Source organism: Megachile rotundata, chromosome 3 (assembly GCF_050947335.1).
Source record: "Megachile rotundata isolate GNS110a chromosome 3, iyMegRotu1, whole genome shotgun sequence".
Classification (NCBI taxonomy): Eukaryota; Metazoa; Arthropoda; class Insecta; order Hymenoptera; family Megachilidae; genus Megachile; species Megachile rotundata.
In genome coordinates this window covers 13,004,456-13,031,817 of record NC_134985.1, presented here as the reverse complement: position 1 = coordinate 13,031,817, position 27,362 = coordinate 13,004,456, and the positions used below count along the sequence as shown (strand labels likewise).

At 34.2% G+C, this 27,362-nt stretch overlaps 2 protein-coding genes and 1 long non-coding RNA gene across 25 annotated transcripts in view; 1 reads left to right on the top strand and 2 right to left on the bottom strand.

Annotated features, from left to right (window-relative positions):
• The window catches only part of RhoGAP15B (RhoGAP_ARAP and RA_ARAPs domain-containing protein RhoGAP15B), a 16,995-nt gene extending 10,992 nt beyond the window's left edge, over positions 1–6,003 (bottom strand). Inside the window, exons 1-3 of one of the 5 annotated variants that reach the window (XM_012282481.2) lie at positions 5,863–6,001; positions 3,038–3,284; positions 246–1,014 (exon numbers count right to left, since the gene is read on the bottom strand). In XM_012282481.2, coding sequence (XP_012137871.2) covers positions 246–1,014; positions 3,038–3,129 — 861 coding nt within the window. In that variant the 5' untranslated portion in view covers positions 3,130–3,284; positions 5,863–6,001. Of the gene's footprint in view, positions 1–245; positions 1,015–1,851; positions 2,105–3,037; positions 3,285–4,456; positions 4,598–5,862 lie in introns of those variants that run through there. The other 4 variants (XM_012282484.2, XM_012282486.2, XM_012282487.2 and 1 more) reach the window with 4 other exon arrangements.
• LOC105662173 (uncharacterized) lies at positions 4,661–9,971 on the top strand. Of its 16 annotated transcripts, none has more exons than XR_013037441.1 (7): positions 4,661–4,961; positions 5,126–5,245; positions 5,324–5,510; positions 5,808–6,796; positions 6,863–7,763; positions 7,842–8,331; positions 8,419–9,971. It is a non-coding gene; the product is annotated as an uncharacterized LOC105662173 (long non-coding RNA). The 16 variants fall into 16 exon arrangements; XR_013037440.1 differs by lacking the exon at positions 8,419–9,971 and having other exon boundaries at positions 5,808–6,536; positions 6,711–6,796; positions 7,343–7,763; positions 7,842–8,264; XR_013037435.1 differs by lacking the exon at positions 8,419–9,971 and having other exon boundaries at positions 5,808–6,536; positions 6,711–6,796; positions 6,885–7,763; positions 7,842–8,264.
• LOC100883729 (uncharacterized) overlaps positions 8,118–27,362 on the bottom strand; it is a 23,616-nt gene continuing 4,371 nt past the window's right edge. For 3 of the 4 annotated variants that reach the window (XM_076529368.1, XM_076529366.1, XM_076529367.1), the window contains exons 2-7: positions 21,428–21,757; positions 20,286–20,429; positions 19,720–19,880; positions 18,920–19,207; positions 18,267–18,507; positions 8,118–17,877 (exon numbers count right to left, since the gene is read on the bottom strand). In XM_076529368.1, the coding sequence (XP_076385483.1) occupies positions 17,635–17,877; positions 18,267–18,507; positions 18,920–19,207; positions 19,720–19,880; positions 20,286–20,429; positions 21,428–21,757 (1,407 nt within the window). In that variant the 3' untranslated portion in view covers positions 8,118–17,634. The remainder of the gene's footprint in view (positions 17,878–18,266; positions 18,508–18,919; positions 19,208–19,719; positions 19,881–20,285; positions 20,430–21,427; positions 21,758–27,362) is intronic. The other variant, XM_076529369.1, reaches the window with a different exon arrangement.

Genomic DNA, 27,362 nt, shown 5'->3' with positions numbered 1-27,362 from the left:
AAATGTTCAAATGAATGTTTTTAAAAAATACCATATCGATAGATAACTCTTCAAGATTTTGTTTTAATAGACGCTACTAGCTTTCCTTAAACTTAAGTTCCGTTATTTTTCCGACATGCGTATGTTTGTCAGCAGCCTTCTGTAATTTTAAATATTAATACTTTACCAGTACTACCAATTTAGAAGTTTTAAATCACCTACTAACCTACTAACTACACCTACTAACTGCAGTTCTATGAACCCACCTGATTGAGTACTAAATTGGCAAGATCGAAGGAGTCTGGAAAATCCCTTTCGACTTTGTCAGAGATAGTGTCGTATCGACTGCTGCCGGACGTAACAGACTGCAGTTCGTCATAGATAGACTCGTCAGGAAGCGGAGGAGGAGGATAGACAGGAGGCGGCGGACTGTATCGCATCCCGGAAAGATCCTCCTCGTTTCTGACGCTCCTCAAATTGCTGTTCAACGGGCTATAGAAGGAGATGTTGCTGAAAATATCGTCCACTGGCAATGAAACGCATCTGTCGTCCTGCGTGGGACTCTTCAGTTTCTTGTCGGCCGAATCTCGCAGGAGCTCGTCCTGGTTCATGGTGGTCAATCTTCTCGTGAGAAGATTCTTCACCGATTTCTCCAGCCGTATGCTGGCGTTTATGGTGCTCGATATCACCGCCCGACCCTTGATCGTCATCTTCTCCGAGATCTCATCCTTCAGCTGACGGGAGCTGGTGCTCAGGTTGCGAAAGAATTCGTTGTTCGTGGAGCTGCGCGAGTCCGGTGTCGATTTCGAGTCGTCGCTCTTTTCTGACTGAGAAGATTCGCTGTGACTGTGCCATCTAGTCGCTGGAAGGGCGGGTGGCAACTTCCTCGGGGCGGGTACGGGTCGTTCGGTCAGCATCGACCTGGGTTTCGGTATGGGCTTCACCTCCATCTCGATCGGGAACTTCTCCGACTCGCTGCTACTCTTCAACCAAACCGCCCAGGAACGTAGAAGTTGCGCCACATGATTCGTGTCCCTTAAATAGTTTAGTCAGTTGTATAAATGGTAGGTACATTTGGACTGAGTCAGTCGTGCTGCATTCTTATTGGTTTGCATTGCTGCATTGATGCAAACTTGCAACTTTAGCATTGTTCTAATGGAAATTTTATTTCAGACATTTTTCTGATTTGTCAACGGATGTTGCAATCAATGATTAACCTTACAACTCTTGGGGGTTCTCAAACTTTCATTGTATTTTACAGTTTCAATTAAAAAATAATTATTTTTTGAACCAAACTTTGCTTCTGAATATTTTATGCTTTACAGACTAGTATATAATTTTAAATACATTTTTTAAGACTAGAAAGGCTAGAGGGATTCAAAAAACTCCCTCAGGAGTTCTAGGGTTAATTTGCTTAAGAAGAAACATAATGAAAATATAAAAAAGAAAGTATGAAAGTATGTACAATTTTTAAAGATATTGTTTACTGCTTATAAAAAGAGTGTTTATGTCAAACACAATGCCAGTAAATGGATGCAAAGTTATTCATAGTTTTTATAAGCGATATATGTATCTTCACTGTCTAAACATGATCTTATGCAAATGTCTGATTTTATGCATAATATGTGCTCCACAAAACTGAATGATAGCTCTAAAACAGTGAAAGATAATTTTATATGTACTCTACCACTGTGCACCTACAGTTTGATTCGATTAAACACCCTGTATAAATAAATAAATTCCAAAAGAAATATTTTTAGAATTTGTTCACCGCTTCATTTAAGACAAATGTAAAGTCAAAGTCTGTAAAATTATATGTACAATGCCCGCGTAATTTTCGGTGATCATATTATAAGAGTATCATGTAACTACATCAATTATTCGGGTGTCATCGCAGACCTGAAGACTTGATAATATTGCGTACAGTGCAACACGAGACGTAAAACGAGCCAGATGTGTAAAACAACATGTGGAATGGAGAAGTGCTTGAATGCAGTCGTATTTTTAATTCGACATTCTTTACTCTACGTCATTCGACTGTGGATTATGTTTAATTAGTTTAAAACTATTTCTGATTACATTAACACGTTTGCTTTCCATTGATTGCAAATTTGATAACAGGCAATTTTTTTGGAAATATAACTTTATATATTAGAAGTATAATAATAATAATAATAATAATAATAATATAAATAATAATATATTAATATAAGCAATAATATAAGTATATATATTACAATAATATAAGTATCTGAAATATAAAAATTTAAAGCCTTTAAATGGCAAAATTGAAAAATATAAAAATCCTGTAATTTGCATGTCTCAATATTTGAAAGCTTGAAAATGTCTCAAATTCCTGAAATCTCGTATGTACGCGCTATGGGTAGCAAACGTGTTAAGTATCATCTTGTATTTTGTGTCTTGGTATTCAATCGATCATTGATCTCAGTAGTTTATAAACGTAAATCCAGCTCGCAACGAATAAATGACTTCAGCTTATCTTTTTCTCTGTCCGATCTGAAACAAAGTTTTAGACTTTGATCTATGATCTAATTTCAGTTTAAAAACTTAATAATTATTTTATTACAGTATCATCGATTTTGACGATATGAGTCTGCTTTTTAAATTACATTGAACGGAAATTTAATACAAATCCGTAGTCATATAAAGATAAGGTTACTTCACTGATAAGAATCAAAATTGATATTGTTAACAAGCAACGAAAAGCGTAAAGTGGATCGCGGTGCCAGCATGATGCAGTGAAAGTATGCTAAACTTACTGAGCAAATCGAGCTCATTTCTGATCTTGCAACATACATGCGTGAACCTGTTGATATCCATGTCCACGTTGCATAATCGAAGCGTAATTTAAAAATTGATCCTTATGCGTCAATAATTCATGCGTTAATATTGGACATTCCTTATGGAAGAACAAAAGAGTCGCACGAATCATAAAAATGCTTTGAACGGTCCGCAAACGTTGCTTCGTGTTAAGTTACCAAGCGAGTAGATGCAAAAAAAAGGAGGAAAAAATGTAACGGTATCCAATACAGCATACGTTGTGAAATTTGTAGACGGTTCTTCATTTTCGATGGCTCGACGATACATTAGACACTGATTCGAAGGACTACCAATATTCTCTTTGTGCATTATACCAATGATACTGGCAAATAAAGACAGCTCAGCGCGAAGCACTTCTGCACGGTTGAATCACCGCTTCCGAGTCACGTGATTAGCAATGAGTAGTTGGGACAAATCGGGTTTTATAATTTCGATCACTGTCGATTAGCTCCGCTTCTTCAATTCTGCAATTTATCGTTTCATTCAATTTTCCATGTGTTACTTTATTTCGGTGTTCAAATTATTTCTTTCAATTCATCATTTCTGTAAACGCAAAATATTCTTACTTATGCAAAAATAATTTACCTACAAGGTTTATCTACATCTCCATAAATCAAAGAAAAGTCCATACTGCACTTAAGTGTACCAATAATTAATATTAAAACAAATAATTAATATTTCTGCTATAGTTATTATTGCAACATATTTATTTTTAAATAAACAGTTCATGTAGATAAAAATACCAGTCTGCTCAACTCTTTTGACATCCATTTTAACATCCGAGTATCAATTGACAAGTTTGATTAACATCGTATTTGTGGGGCACTTGTTGCATCTTCGTCATCGATTTAGGTTAGGAAGCGACAATATTTTTGCTTAGTCCATAGATCTTACATTTAACACCAAAAACTTCATTCCGGGATTGTAGAAAATATAAATAGTCATGCAAAATAATCGGGAAACCCATCCGTTGTTATTCATCAACGCATTCAATTACGAACAGTTCGTAGTTTCGCGCGAAAATGATTAATGAGTTCGGCGTATTTGAATCTGCGCAAACAAGCCACATAATCAACGACTACCGCACAAATACTTGATAACAATTCCTGTAACATTTCTCACGAAAATAAATGCTTGATTCACTTTAATAAATGAAAATAATAAAAAGTAGTCTTAAAATCTGTAGTTTATAACCTGTCAACACGGTTAATTACAAGTAATTGTCCTGTTTGGCGCGAAAACGAATAACTGTCTTCTGCGCATTCAGTACGGTGCAAACATGTCACGTGATCAATTAACCAATAAAACATTCTGAACATCTAACATTTCAAACGAGAGTAAATCTTTAACTCACTCTGAATTAAAATAAAAATAACTATCAAAAGCAATCAGCAAATTTAAGTAATACTAATAACTGTCATAACTTATCATTACAAATAATTGACAGTTTCTGTTTCACGCGAAAATGATTAATCGCGAGTGATTCCTGCGCATTCGAATCGGCGTAAACAAGTCACGTGATCAATGATCAACCAATAAGAACACAATGAAGAATACTATGGCATGTGTTTGACGATAGTGAGTCACCGTTCTGAAATTCGATAGCATTGCATCGAATATCCGGTTTTACACTAACCGACATCCACATCAAGTCGATGTTTCCATGATTTTTCTCGGATTTTTGTACAGGGGATCACCGGACTGGACCTAGATTTCCATGTTCCTCGTTGCTGAACAAAGGAGAGCCATTCGTTGTTCCCTCAGTTGAGAACGGAACGTGAATCATGGTAAAGTTGCGCTAGCAGATCCATCAGAGTTTCTAAAATTAACTGATATCTCCGCTGCAAATGATAAGTATTCCTCGTTATTCTCTAAATGTCCGGAACTTCCTTTTAGCGATGTTAATAAGCAAGGACTTTTGTTCTAAAACTGTAACTACTGGAGGAGTACCAGTACAGTTACTTGTACAGTTTTATTCCCCATATTTCAGAAAACGTTAATCTATTATTCTAAGGACTGTCCGTTCCACTTTCCCACGGAGAAATTCTCATTGTTATTAAAATGGCGCAGCGACGTTTTTATATGACCCTGGACCGTTGTAATACTAAAACACTGTTGCAAGTTGTTTACCGCCAAAATTGGTAAATTTGAACTTCTTAACTTCCTGTATTTGAAAACTTAAAATTTCTATAATTTAAAATTTTTTAAATTAAATTAAATTTGAAAATTTAGAATCTAAATTTAAATTAAAAAATCGAATATATCTAAATCTTTCTTTTTCTGAATATTTTAAATTGCATTACAGTGACGAAGGAGTAACACTATTGTGCATGGAAGTCCATGCGAAGAAACACTTGTTGAACCGGCCATATATCGAGACTGCTATATCGTGAAAATGCTAAATTACCTAAATGCAGAAATAACGGTAGAAACGGATCTCCTTATCTCATTTAAATACAATTACACTGATCTATGCTAAAGAGGAATGTACTATTCAATCTAGGTAGAATTCTTTGTCCGACTATCAGCATAAAAATGACGAAGGTGGTCCAATTACCTCCATCAACCGAGTGCCGAGTGGCACACTTGGCAACTGTTCGTTCAAGGGGCAAATATTTGCCAAAACATCAATGAGCTCCGGCATTTTGTGCACGTACACGCACATCTTCATCGCAACATATTCGTTCAGCGTTCGTATTAAAAGTAGATCACTATTTTTACCTTCGGTAATACTTTTTCGTAACCCTTTATGTCTTCGAACATATGTGCTAAAACGTCGCTGTCTGCATCTCACCAAACGTACTAAAAATAGGCGACTATTTGCTTTTACAATTTTTACTTCGCAAGGTTATCTTGTTATGAATATGTGTATAAGGAAATATCAACGTTACATTGAGACTTTACGTTTACACATAATGCCACATATTTTCAAGTGCACCACGGCACTTTTTTCGGCAGAAACACTGAAACTACTTGTTGATTCACAGGTGTCATCCAGGCGAGAAAACAACAGGAGAAAGAATATAGAGAGCACGTACATACCTTGAGACGCATCCAAGACGAGTCCGAGGAACGATTCACGATTCCACTCCTTTTCACGAAGCGACGCAAAATAATCCAGTATACAACACTGTTTAAACTCAAGCTTCTTTATCGTCCAGTGGGGTCAGAGACCCACCTGGCCGATGACCGTTGCCACTGTCATGATCTCTCTCCACGTCTCTCCTCCTTTCCACGTTTGAAAAAAGTTCACTGCTGTGCCCACGATACATCCACGTACACACACTGCCACGATATAGTTTAGACGCGCAACATTCACACACAACGTGGCACACACACTGAACTCTCACATTTTACAATCGAGCTTCTCCTTTCTCCTCGCATTCTTTGACAGCTCAGTGTACACTATTTCCACTTGAATTTGACAAGACCCGTCGAGTTACGATAAAAGTTTACAATAGTGCTTTCTCTCTATGTTTACACAACGATAGAATCGGATACGATAAGATAAAAAGAACAGAACAGGTTCGCTCCGATAGTTCGGCACTACTTGGTCGCACACAACGACACTATCACATCCTATTCTTACGCGGACGCGCCAGCGACTGCCGCACAACGTATCCCTTCTCTTCTTAGTGACCTCCTCGTCGCAATCCCCACCATCACCGTTTGCAACCCACAACTTGCACGTGTATATTAGTGACGGATCAAGTTCAGTATGTACTTATCAACCTGAATCAATTCATTATTATTAATTCATTACGGTAAAACTCCGTTTAACTCATCGGGCCACAATGTTGTTTGCATAACTGGATATCCGAGTAGGGGCCCACTAACTCCCCTTTCCATATTCGTTCGTACAATATACATCTTGTAATATCGTTCAACAGCTGATGAAAATCTTAGAAGATGGAATAAAATAATATAATCAATCACTGTGGAAATATAAGGAGGACTTCTTAATCACTTAAAAAGTGTAAGTATTAAATTACAGATATTTAATTATGTGATGTATTACATAAAATAACAGAAAATATTGAAGTTATCAGGTACATTGTTTGCAGCTGTGATATAAGGAAGTCGTAGAATTATTTTGGAGCCAAAGTATAGTATCCCCTAATAGAACACGGCGAAGTTACAACTTGAAACCTTATGAAGTGACCTTATGGAGTGATATCACTCAGTGATAGTACATTCTTTAGACTTTTATTTTAATGTATAGTATGACCTTAACTTTATCATCTGGAGTACCTAGCTTGTTTTTTATAATATTTAAAATTATTTCAGTAAAAGTTGAATGCTCTAAAGACGTATGTTCGACATATTTAGATGTTTCATAACAGATAGAGGACAAATGAAGGTCAACTTCATTTTTCTTGAATAGAATTACATATTTTTTTATATATATTTTTGAATATCATCACTGATAGTGTACATAGCTTACTTATATTCAGATAAAGTTTGCCTTAAAGTTTTGTAAATATATTCTTCGAAATGTAAATATAACCTAACTTCTTTTCAGGAACGGTCTAATACTTTTGACACTTCCTGTACTTTTGATCGTTGGTCTTCTCGAATCCTTTATGTCTTATATGAAAGTTAAGGGAATAAACTTCATTGATCATCTGGGCCACGAATGAGTCATGCAATTGCCAGCCTCAGTGGCAGGGAGATAATTTTTATCAACTGTAACGCAATTGAAAGGGATCATATACGTGACAGAAGATAGAGACAAGTACTGTTCGGATTGCCTTTCCTGTATTCATCTGATAATTAAAACTTTGAAATCAGCAACATTCAACACATTGATTACCGTTCATCTTCGACTTATTTCTTGACGAAACGATGTTGCAAATGTTAATATTATTCTTTGAATCTTCTCTAATCAATGGTTCTTGCTGTTCCACACCTCTCAAGCAGCGCTGTTGATTATAAACCGATGAGTAATAAATGATAAAGAATTACATACAATAACAATTATCGAGACTTCCCTCGTTGTTGATATGTAATACTGGTTTCAGAGACTTACAGTGCCTTGTATTCATACAACTGAATACTGATTCAAGTGAAGAAGATAATTAATATCGAACTAATCAGAAGAATTAAAGGACTGATATTAGCGAGCCGAAGTCTAATTATTAATAAATCATTAATTTATGAGTATGAAGAAAAAAAGTTGGCTGACCAATTTTAATTTTTAATTTAAAGTCGTACACATAGTGGAGTAAAGTCGTAGAGTGTCTGCACAGTTCCTGAAACAGACGGTGTTCTACGAGAAATAAGATGAATGCGATGTGAATATTTTAATGAAACCTTTATTAAGACTTTATCACGCTAAAGCCAAATAGTGACTCCGGCAATACAAACAGGTGAACATTGGCCCGAGCTTGCTCGACGGGGAGATGCACCACCGACGACATGTCTTCCTCTTTCAAGAAACAAAATTTCAAAAATTTAATCATTGAAAACGAAGCAGTCACTTTATGCAGACTGGATGATACCTTTGGCAAAGTAATAACACTTTGATAAAATAAAACAAGTAACCCTTTCCTCAAAGTATGCATTATTATACACATTTATGCTTGTTCGTTGTTTCAGGAATTTACTATGTCCAAGAACATCTACTTGAACCCATAGAAGAGTAAATTGTTTGCAAAAGGCCAATAGCAAACATCGGTTAATCTAATCAACTTGTTTGTCGTGAATTAGAAATAAACAAGACATGATCGTCAGTTAGGTCTGCACGTTGAGCGATCAGCCACGGGTGAATTCCACTACCTTAAATCACAATGGCGACGACAAGTTTTATTCGTTTACTTTGTTGTTAATTAGATCCTTAAGAGCGATCGTTAGAGGGTGAGTCTGCGACGCGCGCGTGCACGGTTCTCTGTGTTCGTATACGTGAACGTGCATCGTTTCTGTTTTATTGTTCACATGCAACTGCGACGAAACTGTCCTTCGAATCCGTAAATGAAGGTCAATGAGAGCAATTAAAAAGTTCAGAAAAATTTGAGAGTTTGAAGTTAACTTGACTGTCGTATTTGAGGGTTGAAACTCGATAAACAATATGTATTTTGAAATATAATTACTGTATATAATTAGTATTTTTTTAAGTAGTATATACTATACTATGTAGATATAATACAGTATATACTATTTTTTGCTACAATCACATTAAATATTTTTATTAACACGTTAAATATCGCGATGAGAAATGCTAGGTAAGATGGAACATTATGCAATTGCTTACCATACCATCGTTCCATTTTTCAATTAAATTTTCGTTTTCTTTCATTTCAATACCTTGCGCAAGAGATTATTAGCGTTACTAAAATTATTAAATTCGTGAAATCTACGGTATTTAACGTGTTTATGTTGTAATTAATTTGTGAGGAGAGTTTCGACGCGTTGTAAGAATCGACGAGAAGCGTATCGACGATCGTGGTTTCAATTTTATTAATCTAAAGTACGAACAGTCGACGATCTTTGGGACGGTGTTAAGAATGAGCGTCGCGACGCTTCTCGACGAAATGAACGGACATTTACGATGCACGATTAACAGCTGTTTGACGAACATAGAATTCAAGTTTACAATTGAAAAATTGTTTCCATATGAATGATTAAAATAGTTGTAACCTAATTAGAATATCATTTTTGTGAATACTTAATTAATTAAATACTAGGAATTCCTAAATAAATGATAGAATTTTGATCGATTTGACAATTAATGCAAAAAACTTACTTGAAGTTACTAATATTTTAAACTTAATAACTAAAGCTTTCTAATAAAGATAGCTTTCTAATCATATTAAAATATTAATTTATACAACAAATTATCTTATCTAATAATTTGTTTCAACAAAGATTGAAAAATATATACAGAGGTCAGATAAAATAGCAGAGGTATTAACAAATTATAAAATCAATCTTCCTCAAATTTCAATACAAAATTTCCATATTATGCATTCATAATAAAAACCTTAATTACACTACAATAAATTTTAAATATAATCAGAGTTGTATTAAATATTTAAAATAAGAGTTTCATATATTGGATCCTCATTGTATACTCAGGTGATAATTGTTAACATGTGTCATACTGTAAAACATACGTGTCTGTAACATTAAATTGAAATATTAATTATATTAAACTGTTTTCAACATTTTATCTAATCCCTGTATATTTACAGATAGTTGCCGTTATTATTTATATGTATAATCAGATGCACCACGCACGCGCATTGTTGCATCGCGACTGCATCTATCAAGAGGAACGATCGATGGAATACAATATATATATGTATATTATTGGTACAACCGGAACACAGAGAGACAATTCTTAAACAACGCAATTGATCCTTAATTGACATTGCTTCGTTCAGATCCAAACACGCTGTTGAAATAATAAGAAGCTTAATCAGAATGAATTTAAGACGGATTTAACTTACTGGTAGTTAAACTTGTACAAGATAAATAATTGCTGATATTCGATGTGACAAAACTTCGATAATTACTGTCCGAAATTATACTTTTCGTTGCAATTATTTATTTGTATCAATTGGTTGATACACTCTGAAGATTTGTGTGTTTAAAATGATTAAGTTTGACAAATATGAGATGAAATTAAATAATGAGTTCTCAGCAGACTTTGTTAAAAAATTGAAACTGAAGTTTGAATAGAAACTAAAGTTTGTAGTACATTTTAAGTACATTGAAGTACATTTTAAATGTATGTCTAATTGACAGCCATTTTGTTTTAAGAACATCAGTCGAAGCATAGTTCTTTAAAGAAACTCTAAGCTTCAAGCGTGCTACTTTTCTACAATGTAATATCATAAAACTATATGGAACTCGTGCTTCAAAAGCTATTAATTATTATAACTGATTATCAACTATTTTACTAAGAATATTAACAAAAGCTTTTCACAGTAATTTCATAAATATTTCAACTCAAACATTTTACATTCCCAAATCATAACAACCTAACAACACTTCATTTGAAACATATATCTTACTCAAACATCTTCTAAAATATTTGTATATATAACATAATAGTACCTCATCAATTAAGGATCAATCAGAGCGATCAACTCTCTTCTCGTTTCCTAAAAATGAAAGAAAAAATTGCCTACCAGGAACATGAGACAGAGAGCAGAAGGCCAAAGAGACAAGGTAAATACAGAGTGAAAGAGAAGATAGTCCGAAGAGAAAATCTTTAGGCACACCCACACACATACACATACATTTATGTATATATATATAATATATATATATATATATAGGCATAAGAGTCTTTTTTCAATTTTATACTTCGTAAAGCAAATCGTAAATCTGGACTTAAGATTTGCCGGGCGTACTATCGAACGCAAACGCGGACAAGGTGAAACGACCATTTTCATCAAATTTTCAATTGATTCATCGACACGCTCGAACAACCGTACCTCATTTAACCCTTTGTGGACAAAGCTTTTTATTGATTCAGATTCGTACTTTAGATTAAGATCAAACATTTATCGAGTATTCAATGATCTCTTTTAGGTAATTTTATCATTCGATGAATTAATGATTCTTCAAGATAATTTGAGATTCTTCAACAGTAGTCAATTGTTTCTAATTAAAATGACCGCCCTCGAAGGGTTAAAGAGTACATCGTACACGTACGCTCCTTTGGTGGCGTGATCGGTTTCGTTTCTCATTAGCGATAATCAAAAATAAGTTACCCGAGTACTTTGTACTTGTCCAAGCCGATCGATGGTTGCAGAAGCTGTTGCACGATTATCCCATCCTACGTCAAATGAAAATTCGGTCGATCGCCTCGCCGCAAAACCCGCCATTATTCACACGGAGACGGACTCTTTAAAATTGCTCGCATTTCCCGTACGATTCGCGCGGTATTAATCATTATAATATAATAATAATTACGTCGTAGTTCAATATAGCAAATATATTATATCACATTTAGATTGTATTAATGTATTAAAACGTTTCTGGCCGGACGTCCTTCGATAAATTCAAACACCTGTCCCTATCTACCATGTTCTTTGGTTTTCTTTCATTTTCTTTTTTTTTTAACGGTGAAATTCGATTGTTCGAATGTTACGAGGGGAAAGTTCGTGTTACTTTGTAATTAGTTTTGGCGTCAATTCCTCGAAGGCTTCCAAAATCGATCGAGCCTAACGCTTCGCGTCGAAAAATTGTCAGCGGGTTCAGTGTACATTTTTATTAACACGTTCGTGCTTGGAGAAGGTGCAGATTAGATAAGTTGGAAATTATACTGTTTGTTCAGGCGTTAAATTTCGGTGAACATTTTTACGTAAGAAATTGCAAACTGCAATTTATAAATACAAAATCTTGTTGTACTGCCTGCTTGTTACTGCTTGTTACAAATCATAGTATGTATTGTTTTATACAGCCAATTCAGTGAGTTTTCATTTACATAGATTTCTAGCTTGAAAAAATTACTGTGATATTAAATGGAGATCTTGTTGAACAATTTAATATATTGAGAACTTAAAATTGTATACTGCCAGAATTAATATAACAAGTATATAAGTTTATAATATAACAAGCTTACTGTGTAGACATTTACCCAAATTCACAGATTAAAACTATCACTTAAAATTAATTTATCTAGAATTGAAATGTCATCAATAATCTGTGTTAATATATAAACTAATAATTTTAAATGTAACTATAAATTGTAATATTCAAATTTATTTAAAAATTGAAATATTCAATGTATATCAAATATAAACTGAATATATGATTCAACATTAAAATATAATTCAGAATATATTAAAATATGATTCTATACATTAAAATATAATTCAGAATATATTAAAATATAATTTTATACATTAAAATATGATTGAGAGTATATTAAAATATAAATTTAACATATAACATTAAAAAATTCAACATATTCCATCAATGCTATTAAATAATTTCCTAATTAAATTTTCTCAAAAGCACCTTTTTAAACTCCGCACAAAAGTGTCAATTTCCCTCTAAATTTTAAATAATTTCTTCCGTGCCAATGTTGCTTCCCAAAAACATCTTCGACGAAAGCGAGGCGCCTGATCGTACGTACGTAAATCTAAGAAACATTAATATAGAATATATTATCGTGTAGTTTATATAAGGTATACGTTAAGACACTTACCATCTACTGCAAAAATTCAACAGTTAAAAGATTATAACAACTAGTTCGTGTGTTTTCGTAGTACGAGACGACGCGGCTCGATCGACGTTCCCTTTCGACGAATCTTTTTCTTTTTCTTTTTTTTTTTTAATTCTTTTCTATTCGATTAGATAAAGAAAACGATCGATCGAGAAGGTCGACTCGTCTCTCCCTATCCTTTCTTCTTAAAACCTTACTACACTCACGTTTCCTTTCTCTTGCTCGCATCTTTTTGGCACGCGTTGTTCCTCGCTATTGGCACGACATTTACGAACAATGAGCTTGCTAGAATTAATTAGAATAAATCTCGGACGCACCTGAGGATCGATCGTTCGGACGATAATTAAAGATCTTCGTTGTACGCGTAGTAATGTACAAAAGTTCTTTGCGCTTTTATAAACTATTAACAACTTTTACAAACTTGAAGCATTAATACAAAGTATTTTAATAATTAAGCACTTTCTTTTTAGAAGTTCTGACTTAGAAGGAATTATTTTTCGGTTAGACTCTCATTATACTGCCATCTTCATGTTACCATCATTTTAATGGGGTTTTAGAAATTGCAATAGCAAAGTAAACATTTTTACTAAACCTCTATTGCCAATCCCAGTGTTTTACCTTCAGTGGTAATATAATGAGAAACTATTCTTTTAATTCTCTCTAAAGTAATTCATTCTTATATTAGTAAGTAAAATTATGGAAGTATATTATAGACAAAATACAGAAATTATAAGAAATTATTCACCTCAGCTATGAAGCTGAAAGTGGTCTAAAAGTGACTACTCTATAATGAGAAAAATAAGTAAACATTGCAAAAACATCATCATTGCAATTACATCAAATTAGATTAACAGTAAAAGTTTGCAAAAGTAACATTCACAAAAAGGGCAATACCTAAAGATTACAGTAAATGAAGTACTCATCAATATGCAAGAGATACTCAAATTAATTAAGTATAAATTTGTACGTTACTACGCGTGTACATGCACCGTAACAGACAGAATGCCAATAAATTAATCTGGCTCGAGGAGGCTCCACATCCACTCGCAAAAGGCAATTCCTTCAAGTGACCCCTAAATGTACGCCTGTGTGTTTTTCGTCGTTCGAAATCATCTACGTCCGAGACGTTTCACCGTGGAAAATCGTCCTACATCGAGCTACGTATTTATACATATATGTAATTGCAACGCGAATGGATAAAGGAAAACCGACTTCACAGATCATATCAGTCCGCGACACCTTAAAAGCTAGAAAATTATTCTAAAACGCGGCCGCGTGAACGATCCTTTCTAAATGGAATAATCAATCGAGCAGTTATCAAAAATAGAATATCGTTATAAATATATCATAATACACAACGCATCGATATACCAACGATCAACAATCGTCGTTCCGCGATAATAATTACTTTTTTAGCTTGCTATCGCGGCACAACCAACTACCAAAGATACTATATCACGTAGGTAGAGAGATAGAGAGAGGGAGCATCGCGTTTTGCGAGCAACACGAAATATCGAAAAAATGAAAGAGACGACGCGGATCATTCAGCTCCCTCGGGAATTAGGGAGCTCGTTTAGGCGTGCACCTGTAAAATCATTCGTATAAAAATTGTCGCGATTTTGCCGCGTAACGCCGTCTTAATAAATCGCTCACAAATATAAAGTATCGTTTAAAATACACGTATATCAAAAAGCAAGAAAGTACGAGTATCGTACGCTGAGAAAATTGCGTATACAGGGATTCGTCGTTGTTGGTTAAATTGATCGAGTTTTTGGATATCTAATTATTCGAACGACTTTGGTCTTTTTTAACATAATCATCATTACATAAATTGTCACCATTTTTTAGTCTATGACATACATTGTGTGACTCGTATTAGAATTACATTTAAGATTCATTTAACATAAGCTACTTATTTTTTAATTATAATTAGCACGTAAGTAGATGAAAATGAAGTAAGCAATAGCATAACAAATTTATACTATCTTGAAATCATATAGACCATATAACCATACAGATTAAAGTGTACATAACAATTGTTTTCACATTTGCTGATAACAATTCTTCAATTTTTGCATACCAAGTCGTTCGAACAACTATAAATAACACTACACGCTGCTTAAACCATAAATCACAATACAATAACAATTTTAAAAACAAATTAACACATCAGTATACCAGTAATAATCTTTCTAAAATGATTAGAGGATTACACCTTTAAAATCATCAAAAGTATCTTCTAAAATTTAGAATAAATCCTCCAATTATTTTAAACAATACTCTCACAAATTCACAAAAAAGCAGCTTTCATACTAAACGCTTTGTTGGAAACACTTAAGGCTAAACGACGCTTTGAGCACGTTAACGAAATCCAAAGCAGTGGAAATCGTTTGGTATTCCTTTCTTTTTACAATTCGATCAATTCTAACGATTCGTCCCGCGAAATTCAGTCGACTCGAATGCATGTTCCTTCTGAATGCGAATGCAGCCGTCTCGGACGAGAAAGAACGTAGCTTTTACTAATTGCGGCCGTAACGTTGCGCATCGAACAGCATAGATCCTCTTCCCGTGCCTTCTTATCTTTCCCTTAAAAACCGTTATCGACTAGAACGTAGTTATGATACATTAAAAATTGACACACATTTATGTTATATGTACTGGGCTTCGTCTTATCGCCTCCCCGTTTCAGCAGAAACTTGTAGAACCGTTTTCATTTCTTTTTTTTTCGTTAGGGGACGGTGTTTGATCCTACAGAGAGAAAAAACTTGCGACGTGAATTTCTGTTCGCGTTAAATGAGGACAGAGTATTGTGAATTCGCTTAAAGAATTTTTATAATTTATTTTCGCGCTTACCGATTACTTGCGTATAAAGTTATTCGTTGGAAATTCCTGCACTTCGAGCACCTGCTTTTATCATTAATTTATTTTAAAAGCAGAGATGAGGTTGATCGATAGTATTTAAGTGATTTAACACGCTGATTGCTATAATGAAACTATTCTGTATAGTTAAAAATTTAGAGATTTGTTCCAATTTAGAAATTTCAGTTTACAAATTTACAAATTTTTAACACTGTCTTTCAAGGCCATATAATGAGACTCCACTGTACAATGATACTCAGCAAAAATATCAGAATATCAAGAATAACAATCAATTAAGACTACAAACTTTAGCCATTAGTTCGACATCAAACAATTTCTTTATCTTTATTTAAAATGTTTGATTAAATTGAATTAATAAATTATTGACCACCATAGCAGTCAGCGTGTTAAGAGAACCAATATCATCGAACAGAGACTCTTCAGTCTCTTATCGTTATCTATATGAAATTTGATAAATATCCCTCGGCTACTCTTTCCTCAGTTAACGAACGCATTTCACACCATTACACGATAACGTATTGTTTGCAATATCCTTTTAGAACAGTACCACCTTGTCGTTACATATGCTATATAGTAATAATGGCAATAATAATAATAATAGTAATAATAACAATGTATATCATTATCAATAATCCTGATAATAATCATAATTATAGCTGAATAATCAATATAGTTGGTGTTAAATGCAGAAAGATGCAATATTAAAATTATCTTTGGAAAATAGCACCTCTCTCCATGGATCAAAGATCTCATGCTGTAGAATTTTACCTCTAATAAATCATGTATATCATCCCTGTCACATAAACATTTAACTAAAATAAATTATGTAATAAAATTTTTATGAAATTACAGATACACCTCAGAATTGTTTGCAATGGGAATTTTTCTTGGTTTCATTTGTTCTGACAAATAGAATTTACTTATCCATAAGTCTCAGTAAATAATTGAGAATATAAGTAATAATTCACAGCACGAGAATCTTTGAAACATCATCGGAGAACAGCCAGTCTTAATAATCACTGATTTCTCTGCTCGTATCACGGTGATCGACACAAAGAGAAACGAAGGACGATGTCACACCGTGAAACATTCCTACTTTCAGTCTTCCTCTAATAATCCAGTCTACGATTCTAGCACCATTGCGCAGCTTTATTTTGTTCGTTCATCAACGACTGATCAACGAAGAGACTTCGATAATTAAATTGGCTAATAATAAAGATCTCGTTAGAATTCGAAGATGAGATTGAATTATCGACGTTCGCATGCAATTCTCTACATATTACCTAGTCTCTAGTGGCAAATTTTGTCGTAATTAGCCAGAAGCTGCGCTCTTCCCTCGTACTTTCTTCTAATTTCGTTCGTATACTTTGCAGTCTATCGATAAAATTGTACGTATTTTTTATAACAGCGCTTGCAACCGCTGCATTCATTTAAAAATCATAAATACACAACTTCTGGCTTTTCATCGTCGCTATTCTTGCTACTTCAAATATCCGACTATCGTACATATTAGCGTTGCATTATTAATTTCTTTGCATTTCTTTCAAAATTAATTTAGAAAAATTTCTCCTAGACAACTTCGGTGGTCTAATTACTTTCGAGGCAGCTCAAAAGAGCGACGACACGACGCGATTTGCCAACGTAAAACTTCTACCGTCTAGTCGCAATATTGACAAAGTTAGGACGTGTAGAACGACGACGAATTGTCGCGAGATCCCCCGCGAGATCTTCCAGCTTCTTCACGAGCTGCATCGCTAGTTCGCGGACTCCGAATTGGAGGACGGTGAGGATTCTGGGCTCTGTACCACAGGACTGTCCCTTCCGATCGTGGGTGTTAACAGCATACCCCGCGGACTAAAAGTGTCGCAATAAAGATTCTCCTTTTTATGTACTCGCCTTACGTGGCTCCGCAGATTGTCGCGGCGTGCGCTTCTGTAGGCGCAGTGTGGGCACAGGTGTGGTTTCTCGCCCGTGTGCATTCGTCGATGCTGGATCAGCTGGTTAACAAAAAACAATTACCATTTTTATTCTGCTTTAAATAGGAACTAATTTATAAACTCATTCATTATAAATTCATTTGATGAACAATAAGTGTACGTAACTATGAGGACTCTTTACTGATACTTATGCATTTATGATATATCAAGGCTTGCATAGTGTAAAACATGTATACTTATGTCTGCCCAACTGTAGAGCAAACTGAACGTGTCAGAACAAGAGACATAATATAATTTCCGATTCAGATAATGTAGAAATGTCCTACAAAATTCAAAGAATAGGTGCAATATCGTAGAATTTATTATCGACTAGGGGATTATATAACCTTTGCAAAATAGAAATAGATTTCTGCAGTCACCACACTTTCAAATTCTGTCCCAAATATTACCTTTTTCAATTGAACCGTGCGAAAGATACAAATGTCGCAGCAAAAGTATCGATCGTCACGATGCCTTCTCATGTGTCTGCTGAGATCGACCTCTGAGGATCTGTCCGCACCGCAAACGGCGCAGCTCACCCTTGTTTCCGGTGCTGTACCTTTTGCGTGAGCCCTTAAATGCCTCTGAAACGCCTTTTCGATGGTACAGGCATATGAACATAGCGAACACCGGTACTCTTCTCTCTCGTATCTACAAATTAAAGCGTACAATCAGTCGAAATTATGTTGAAGTTCAAGTTCTTGTTTCTAAAGTGAATACATAAGGAATTTTAGCAGAAGCTTAGTATGAACACTGTTCACTTTACATCAATAAAAAATTGATAAGAATATGGAGTGTCAAAACATTTCTATTTAAAGGTTATGATTGGACTTAGAGTTAGACTTAAATCTACTGCACCACCTAGTGAACATTGTCCTAAATACTAAACTGCAGCTGCTCCTCACGAGTCTTCATACTGCTTCAAACAATCCCCAGAAGTTATGCAGAATATCTTTCTAAATCTGTCATCAGAAGTAGAAGCAGTATGGTGATTTTTACAGTTCTAAATTTGCTGAATACACTTTAGATGTTGTATAAAAAAATACTGACAAGCGCTAAGTACCTATACCTGACACGTTGCAATGCCAGGGTACGTTTCTTTCCTGTGGGAGTCATTCCTTGAGCCACGTGTGCAGCCACATGAGTCTCCATCTCGCACCTACTTGTCGTTGTGAAATCACAGCCCGACGACGGACAACTTTTCGTTTCTCCCGTTTCCGTGCTAGACACTGTTGGGTGACAGTCGGCGATGTGCTTTCGCAGAGCAGGCCTCGTCGGTGCAACCACGTCGCAGGAGCCGCAGGAATATCCGCGATGCGCGTTACTAACATTTGGACTGCTACCTCGTGACCTAAAAATTGGCACAAAACATTTATTAGATAAAGTGTTAACGTTAAAGATAAATAGTATGAACACATATCACTTTTACATCCTTTTGCTGGATTAAAACTTTTCAATCGCGCTATAAGTCCTCACCCAGTTAAAATAAAAGAATGCGCGTTGTTTTTCTACATAAAACAGAATAAAAAGTAGTTTCATTTCCCAATGATTTCTATGGTAGAAATTTCGTAGCCAGTTTCCACGAAGGGCTCGTAATTCAACTGCTGGCCAATATCTTTCAAAGCCGTTGATTTACGACGCCATTCATCTCGGATTTTTGAAATATCAGAAACGCGTTTGCATTGTTGAACACAGAAAGGAGGATTCTCGAAATCGACTGATACATTGCATGTTTTATCGATTTTCTGGCGAACCTTAAATGGTTTGTCTTGCTTCTACGTTGTTCTAGAACGTTTCGTGGGTTAAGTACAATGTAATGTAAAGCAGCGATGCATTGGAAAAGGCTGATAAGTCGATGCGTACTTTTCTGTGTAAGAGGAATGCTCGCTCTCTGAATCACTGTCGGAAGGGACGTTTGGGATTTCTGTAGCCTCCAGAGCCGCGGTTGCTGCAGAAAGTCTGCCGAGCATGGCGGTGTAGGCGCTGAGTACCAAGCCATTTAGGACTGGTGTCACTGATCCTTCCTGAAATAAAAGCAAATTTATTAATTTATTATATATAATTTACTTTATACTATATACACTATTAATTTACTATATATAATTTAATATACATACAATTTACTGTATACAATATACTTACTGCATACTATGTACACTATTAATTTACTATATAAATTTACTATGTACAAATATTGAAGTCACTATGATTTTTTTTGTGTGTAGAGTACTCTATGCACATTATTATTGGTAATGAACTACAGCAGATATGAATAAATAATTCTTGCTACTTTAAAAAGCTGTATACATTATATCCAAACATAGCTATTAATATATAAAATAGAAGTTCTAATAATTCAATCGAAATCAATAGCAACTGCATTGCACAAAAATAAACTAAAGAATACTTCCTTTTTTGAAAGAAAGTACCTTATCGAAAGTAAGATAAGCCATCGGGTCGAGTAGCGTCGTCGACAAATTATTGTTGGCGGACCGATGCGAACTGTTCGTACTTCCGGTGTCGCTCTCCTCCCCTGCATCCTCGTTGTCGTTGTTTTCTTTTGGTACAGTAGGCTGCAAAATAAATCAGTTAAATGTAAGCAGCGTTTTAATATAACTTCAACATTTAATTAAAACATGAGTTAATTAATTGAAGCGTTTTCATAACATCCATAAAGAAACAAGAGAATTTTATTATTAAGTAAACATAAATTATAAATATTGTAATATGTATTAAATTTTAATTGATATTTAATTAATATTGATTACATGAAATTTCATATTCATTGCTTCAATCATCATAGAATAGGTAGTGGATAATTACTGATAAAATAACAATTTCAAAGGTTGTTAAATTACAATGAAGTACTGTAATAAACTAATTACAATTAGGTAATTAATAAATTATAATAAATTACTTTTACAAAATCATAAATAATGAAGTGCTGAAAATTTTAATGAAAATCTTCAAATCTTCAAATATTGATTCAGTTTCAATGAATAATCTAATTGTGGAGAAGGTAATTAAAAAAGTAAGAAGGTGTTATTGAACATTTAACAGATTTTTTATATAGACTTTCTGTGCAAGTACTTCTGGAAAAGATTTCTGAAATCTTGCCAACGTTGCAGCTAACTTTATCAGAGGACACATTGATGTCTCCAAACTCTGCAATGCCGATAAAATACCAGAATCTCTTCCAAAAGTAAGCGAAAAAGTATTGGATTAACTTTATTCAGATCACGTGATTCATATTATTTATGAATGAATCTGCCTTCAAACTGATCAATACAACTTTCAGTCTCATAGAAAATCATTCTTTTTTTATAAAAAATAAAACAATTTCTAAAACTTGATCCTCATGGTCGCTAATTAATTTCAAGCAACAAACTGACTAAAATAATCTTCAAATAGCACTGCAATACCTAACATCACCAATTCATTAAAACCTGTCTTGTAAAATACTGCAAGCTCTTCAAATACAACTGCAACTTACGTAAACACCCTGCACAAACAAACAACGTTCTATAAAAATCGATTTCAATGGAAACTTTGTATAATAAAATGATTTTACCTGATTATCATTTTCGTCAGATTTTTCGATGTTTCCTTCGTTGTCCTCGTGTTTCTCCTCGTTCTTCTCTTCGGGCTCGCTGTTCTCCGCGTCCCTCTCGTTGGAGGAGGATTTGGCGACCAACTCCATAGGTCCATACGGTTCCATGGGGTCGGGAGTGGAGGTGAGCGGTAACGGCACCATGTCAGGTCTAAGAAGACCGCTCAGGGCGAACGCAGCCCTCGGAAGCAACTGCGTGGCACTGGGTGGCAGAATCGAGTGCCTTCGGGCGAGACGCGGGTCAGCCCAAAGTTCACCCGCGGCGTGAAGACTCCAGATTCCATATTCCATCTGAAAAAACCACGTCGAACACTGTGAGACAATGACGTTCAGGAGCTCGTTGCTGAGAAAACGTTGTTCCACGAGTGACTATTTAAAACGACTGGTGGATGTGGTTCATGGAGAACCTCAAAATAGGGTCTGGTTAATGGAAAAGGCGATATTCATTCTTTGCCCGACAATTATACATGCCGGCTAGTCGAGTTTCCACGGATGAATGATTGATGAGATCACGTGGGAGACGGGAATAGAGACGATCGTTAATAAATAATTGATCGTCTAGAGAGGAGACACTTTAGGAAGTCGATGGAACTGATTTCAATGAATAACTATTGGAAGGGCTGGGGATTTTGGAATTTTTGGAAGGGAATATCGAATTTGGGGTATCTGGAAATATGTGGGTTTGAGAATTATTGATGAGGGTTTAAGAGTATGGGAGGATGAGACGAGTATTCGAATGGTTCTGAGGGATATCTTCGTTTTTTTATTTTTTACTTTTTTTAGAATTTTTAGTTTTTAAATTATTGAATTACCAAGTTTCTAGTTTTTGGAATTTTTGAGTTTTGAATTCGAAAATTTTTGTTTTCCAAATTCCCAAATTTTCCAAATTTCCAAATTTCCAAATTTCCAAATTTCCAAATTCCCAAATTATTAGTTCCAAATTCTCAATTTTCCAAATTTTCCAAATTCCCAAATTTTCCAAATTTTCCAAATTCCCAAATTTTTAGTTCCAAATTTTCCAAATTCCCAAATTCCCAAATTCCCAAATTCCCAAATTCCCAAATTCCCAAATTCCTAAATTTTCAAATTTCCAAATTTTTAGTTCCAAATTCTCAATTTTCCAATTTTCCAATTTTCCAAATTCCCAAATTCCCAAATTCCCAAATTCCTAAATTTTCAAATTTTCAAATTTTTAGTTCCAAATTCTCAATTTTCCAAATTTTCCAAATTTCCAAATTTTCCAAACTCCCAAATTCCACTCCCAAAAATTCCAAAATTCCACCCCCAAAAATTCCAAAATTCCACCCCCAAAAATTCCAAAATTCCATCCCCAAAAATTCCGAAATTCACATATTTCGAATCAACCAACCACAAAGCACACATTAAAAATAACAAAAATGTACGACCACGCTATAATTCTATTACACCCCCATCCAATTTGCCTTTCCATACCCGTAGATAAATTACCCCATCGCAATTTTTCAAAATTTCCAAAGTCATCTGCACGGAAGAAAGACCCACAAGTGAAAGAACAGAAACAATTGGTAGAAACGATTCGATATTGTACAATGGAATCGTAATTATCTCGTGCACATTAATACGTTTGCTTTCACGGTGATACCTTCAATGCGCTGTTCAATAAATTAATGAAGACAATTTTCATATAGCGAGAACGGTGCTTTTCACTGCACAATGGAAGGTTACAATAGAAATTTCGTAATGAGATACGAGAACGTGTGTGTACATACGATGGGATCGAAGGTAAAACGGGGAAAATTGTATTAGTTTGTGTCGAACGGGAATATTGAAAAGCTTCGGATGAAAGGTAAAACGTGTTGAGCTTCAACTAGAACAGAATATTGTTCTTTGATTTGGTTTATAACTAATCGTCAAACGGTTCGTTCATGCTTGTTTTTAAATCTCGGTGAAAGATGAACAATCTCTATCTTTTATGTTTCATGTTTCATGGATGAAGTTTTCTATTTGATGAACTTTAGGGAAATTATTTTGCGAATTATTGCAAACTTTAAAATTACGATCTTCTTAATCGTCATGGAAATCATTATACTGAGCTCGTTTCTTAATAATGACGAAAGATGAACAATCTGTATATATTTTTAGCATTTTATACTTATATGAATTTTTCAAATATACAAATTTGTGTGAAATTATTTTGTGAACTTCAAAATTATAATTTTTTAAACTCAGACATTTATAAGTCTTTCAAATTGATTTACTAAACATTCACTGATTCAAAAGAATTTTAAAATTGAGAAATTTAAACATTTATAAAAATCTAATTTTAGAGGTCTGTAAATTAAAAATTTCGTACATTTGAAAATTAAAATGTTTAAGTACTAAAATATATTTTCTTATAAGAATTTCTGAATATTTAAATAATTTCTAAATTTTTAAATAGAAATTTTAAAGACTGTCAACTTGTAAACTTGTTAACTTGTAAAGTTGTCAATTTATCAACTTGTCAATTTGAAAATTTTTCCACTTGTCAACTTATCAATTTGTAAATTTGCCAACTTGACAATTTGTCATTTTGTCAACTTGTCAACTTGTCATTTTGTCAATTTGTCAATTTGTCATTTTGTCATTTTGTCAACTTGTCATTTTGTCAACTTATCATTTTTTCAACTTGTCATTTTCTCAACTTGTCATTTTGTCAACTTGTCATTTTGTCAACTTGTCATTTTGTCAACTTGTCATTTTGTCAACTTGTCATTTTGTCAACTTGTCATTTTGTCAACTTGTCATTTTCTCAACTCGTCATTTTGTCAACTTGTCATTTTGTCAACTTGTCATTTTGTCAACTTGTCATTTTGTCAACTTGTCATTTTGTCAACTTGTCATTTTGTCAACTTGTCCTTTTGTCAACTTGTCATTTTGTCAACTTGTCATTTTGTCAACTTGTCATTTTGTCAACTTGTCATTTTGTCAACTTGTCATTTTGTCAACTTGTCATTTTGTCAACTTGTCATTTTGTCAACTTGTCATTTTGTCAACTTGTCATTTTCTCAACTTGTCATTTTGTCAACTTGTCATTTTGTCAACTTGTCATTTTGTCAACTTGTCATTTTGTCAACTTGTCATTTTCTCAACTTGTCAACTTGTCATTTTGTCAACTTGTCATTTTGTCAACTTGTCATTTTGTCAACTTGTCATTTTGTCAACTTGTCATTTTGTCAACTTGTCATTTTGTCAACTTGTCATTTTCTCAACTTGTCAACTTGTCATTTTGTCAACTTGTCATTTTGTCAACTTGTCATTTTGTCAACTTGTCATTTTGTCAACTTGTCATTTTGTCAACTTGTCATTTTGTCAACTTGTCATTTTGTCAACTTGTCATTTTGTCAACTTGTCATTTTGTCAACTTGTCATTTTGTCAACTTGTCATTTTGTCAATTTGTCATTTTGTCAACTTGTCATTTTGTCAACTTGTCATTTTGTCAACTTGTCATTTTCTCAACTTGTCATTTTCTCAACTTGAAAACTTGCCAACTTATTAACATGTACATCTGTAAATTTGCCAATTTCTCAACAACTTATAAATTTGAAAAATTGTATATTTGTAAATTTGACAATTTGTCAACTTGCCAACCTATAAATATAAACTTATAAACATAAACAATAAAGTCTCTAAAACATAATAAATATTAAACACAAACAATTTACCAAAGAAATTTATTAATGAAAAAATATTTTTCCCCAGCGAATACAAAAGTATTTTGTTTAATTGAAAACGTGCAGCTTGATATAAAAATTGGTGTGCGTCCATACCGGTTATTGTAGTGTTAAAAAAGAGAAAGAAGAGAAATAAACGAATTGAGTTCACTAAATTTACGTTGGTGCATAAAGAGCAACAGGGAAACAAAAGAGGAACGATGTTGAATAGAGTTTTCGCAACAGCCAGAAGCACTGCTTAATTGCAGTGCATTTTGTAATGTTTAATAAATAGGTCCACGATGTGCAAGCTTTGAACTCATTATTTCCAAAACTTCATCCGAGCGCGTAAAACTGTCAGGACAATGTAATCATTTTAATGACCGTTTCCGTTTGAAAAAAAAAATATCGAAATGAACCGGAGTACCGTTTTAGTTAACAAAAGTTTGCGATCGATCGTTAATCCAGATTTTCGTGGAAACGTCATAATAAATTATTTTCCCGATTCATCGATTACGTAATCCGTGATATTAAAGTATGAAAAGAAAAGTTGTATAATTTATTTGCTAATTGTGTTCTTGTAACAATGAGACAAATGATTCCGGGTTCAAAGGAGAGTAAAGGCAATCGGGGATCAGGAGGCAATTAATTAAAGCAAATTAAAGAAAAAATGTCGGAACGTTCAGCGCGTGGAGAATTTATTTATTAAATAATTTATCGAACGCCCGCGCGTCGAAATTATTCGACGAACAAAATAGCTTGGCAAAATGAGGAAATGCATTATTCGTCGCTGCTGTTTGCGGTACTCTGCGTTTTATCTCATAAATCTGACAACAATAATGCAAGCAAATATTCTAGTTGCACAATTTCTATCGAGCTTTTGGAACGTTTGAAAATGCGGAGGTTTAATAGCAAATAGAAAATGTTTCAGGGGTCACTTGTAACGCGTTAAGATTGCTGGAATATGCGGATAGTAGAGAACCATGCAAGGTACATATTATATGTACATAGATATGTAGCTATATGGTGTATGTTCGGGTTTTGCATAGTGAGGATAATATTTTAGTTTTAGAGTTTTTTTATATTTTCAAATTTAGAGATTTATGAAGTCTCGTATTTTTATTCTGTGGAACTCAGAAGTTTATAATTGTACAATTTTTTAATTTAATTTTTAGTAATTAAAATGGCGACACTGAACAATTTCTATATTTCATAAATTTCTATTCCCTAATTTCCAATTTCCTAAATTCCTATTTCCTAAATTCTCATTCCCCAGATTTCCATTTCCACAAATTTTTATCCCCCAAATTCCCATTTCCCTAAATTTCCATTCCCCAGAATTCCCATTGCTCAAGATTCCCATTTCCCCAAATTCCCATTTCCCTAAATTTCCATTCCCCAGAATTCCCATTGCTCAAGATTCCCATTTCCCCTAATTCCCAATCCCTAGATTTCCATTTCCTCAAATTTCCATTCCTCTAAATTCCCATTTCTCCAAATTTCCATTCCCCCAAATTCCCATTTCTCCAAATTTCCATTCCCTCAAATTCCCATTTCCCTAAATTCCCATTTCTCCAAATTTCCATTCCCTCAAATTCCCATTCCCCAAATTCCCATTTCCCTAAATTCCCATTTCCCTAAATTTCCATTTCCCCGAATTTCCCTTCCCCCAAATTCCCATTTCTCAAGATTCCCATTTTCTCAAATTCCCATCTCCCCAAATTTCCATCACCCCAAATTCCCATTCCTTCAAATTGTCATCTCCCCAAATTCCCATTCCCTAAATTCCCATTCCCCAAATTTATAACCTTCCAAAATTCCGCCCTTCAAAAATTAAAATACACAACTTCTCAATTTTTTTAAACCCCCAAATTTTAATTTCAAATTTCCCAATGCAATTCCACCTATAATATATCTAGCAAATAACAAATAAAGTTGTCAAACCCACTCCTTAAGTTAACAATAAATTAATCATGCATACAAATCTCAACAGCAGTACACTCAAAAAAGGTACTATAACTTGAAACTGTGTAACTATGTACCTTAGTCACGACAGCATCGTCAACAAAATCGCATCATCGCGATACTGTTCGCAACAGTGATTGTGAAAAGCTGCTAAACAAGCAAGTTAACATTTTGCGGTCTGTATAATTGTATAATTTTATAATTGCACTAACATATGAAGAACAATATTTTAACTCAAGGTACATATTCATCATTTTTG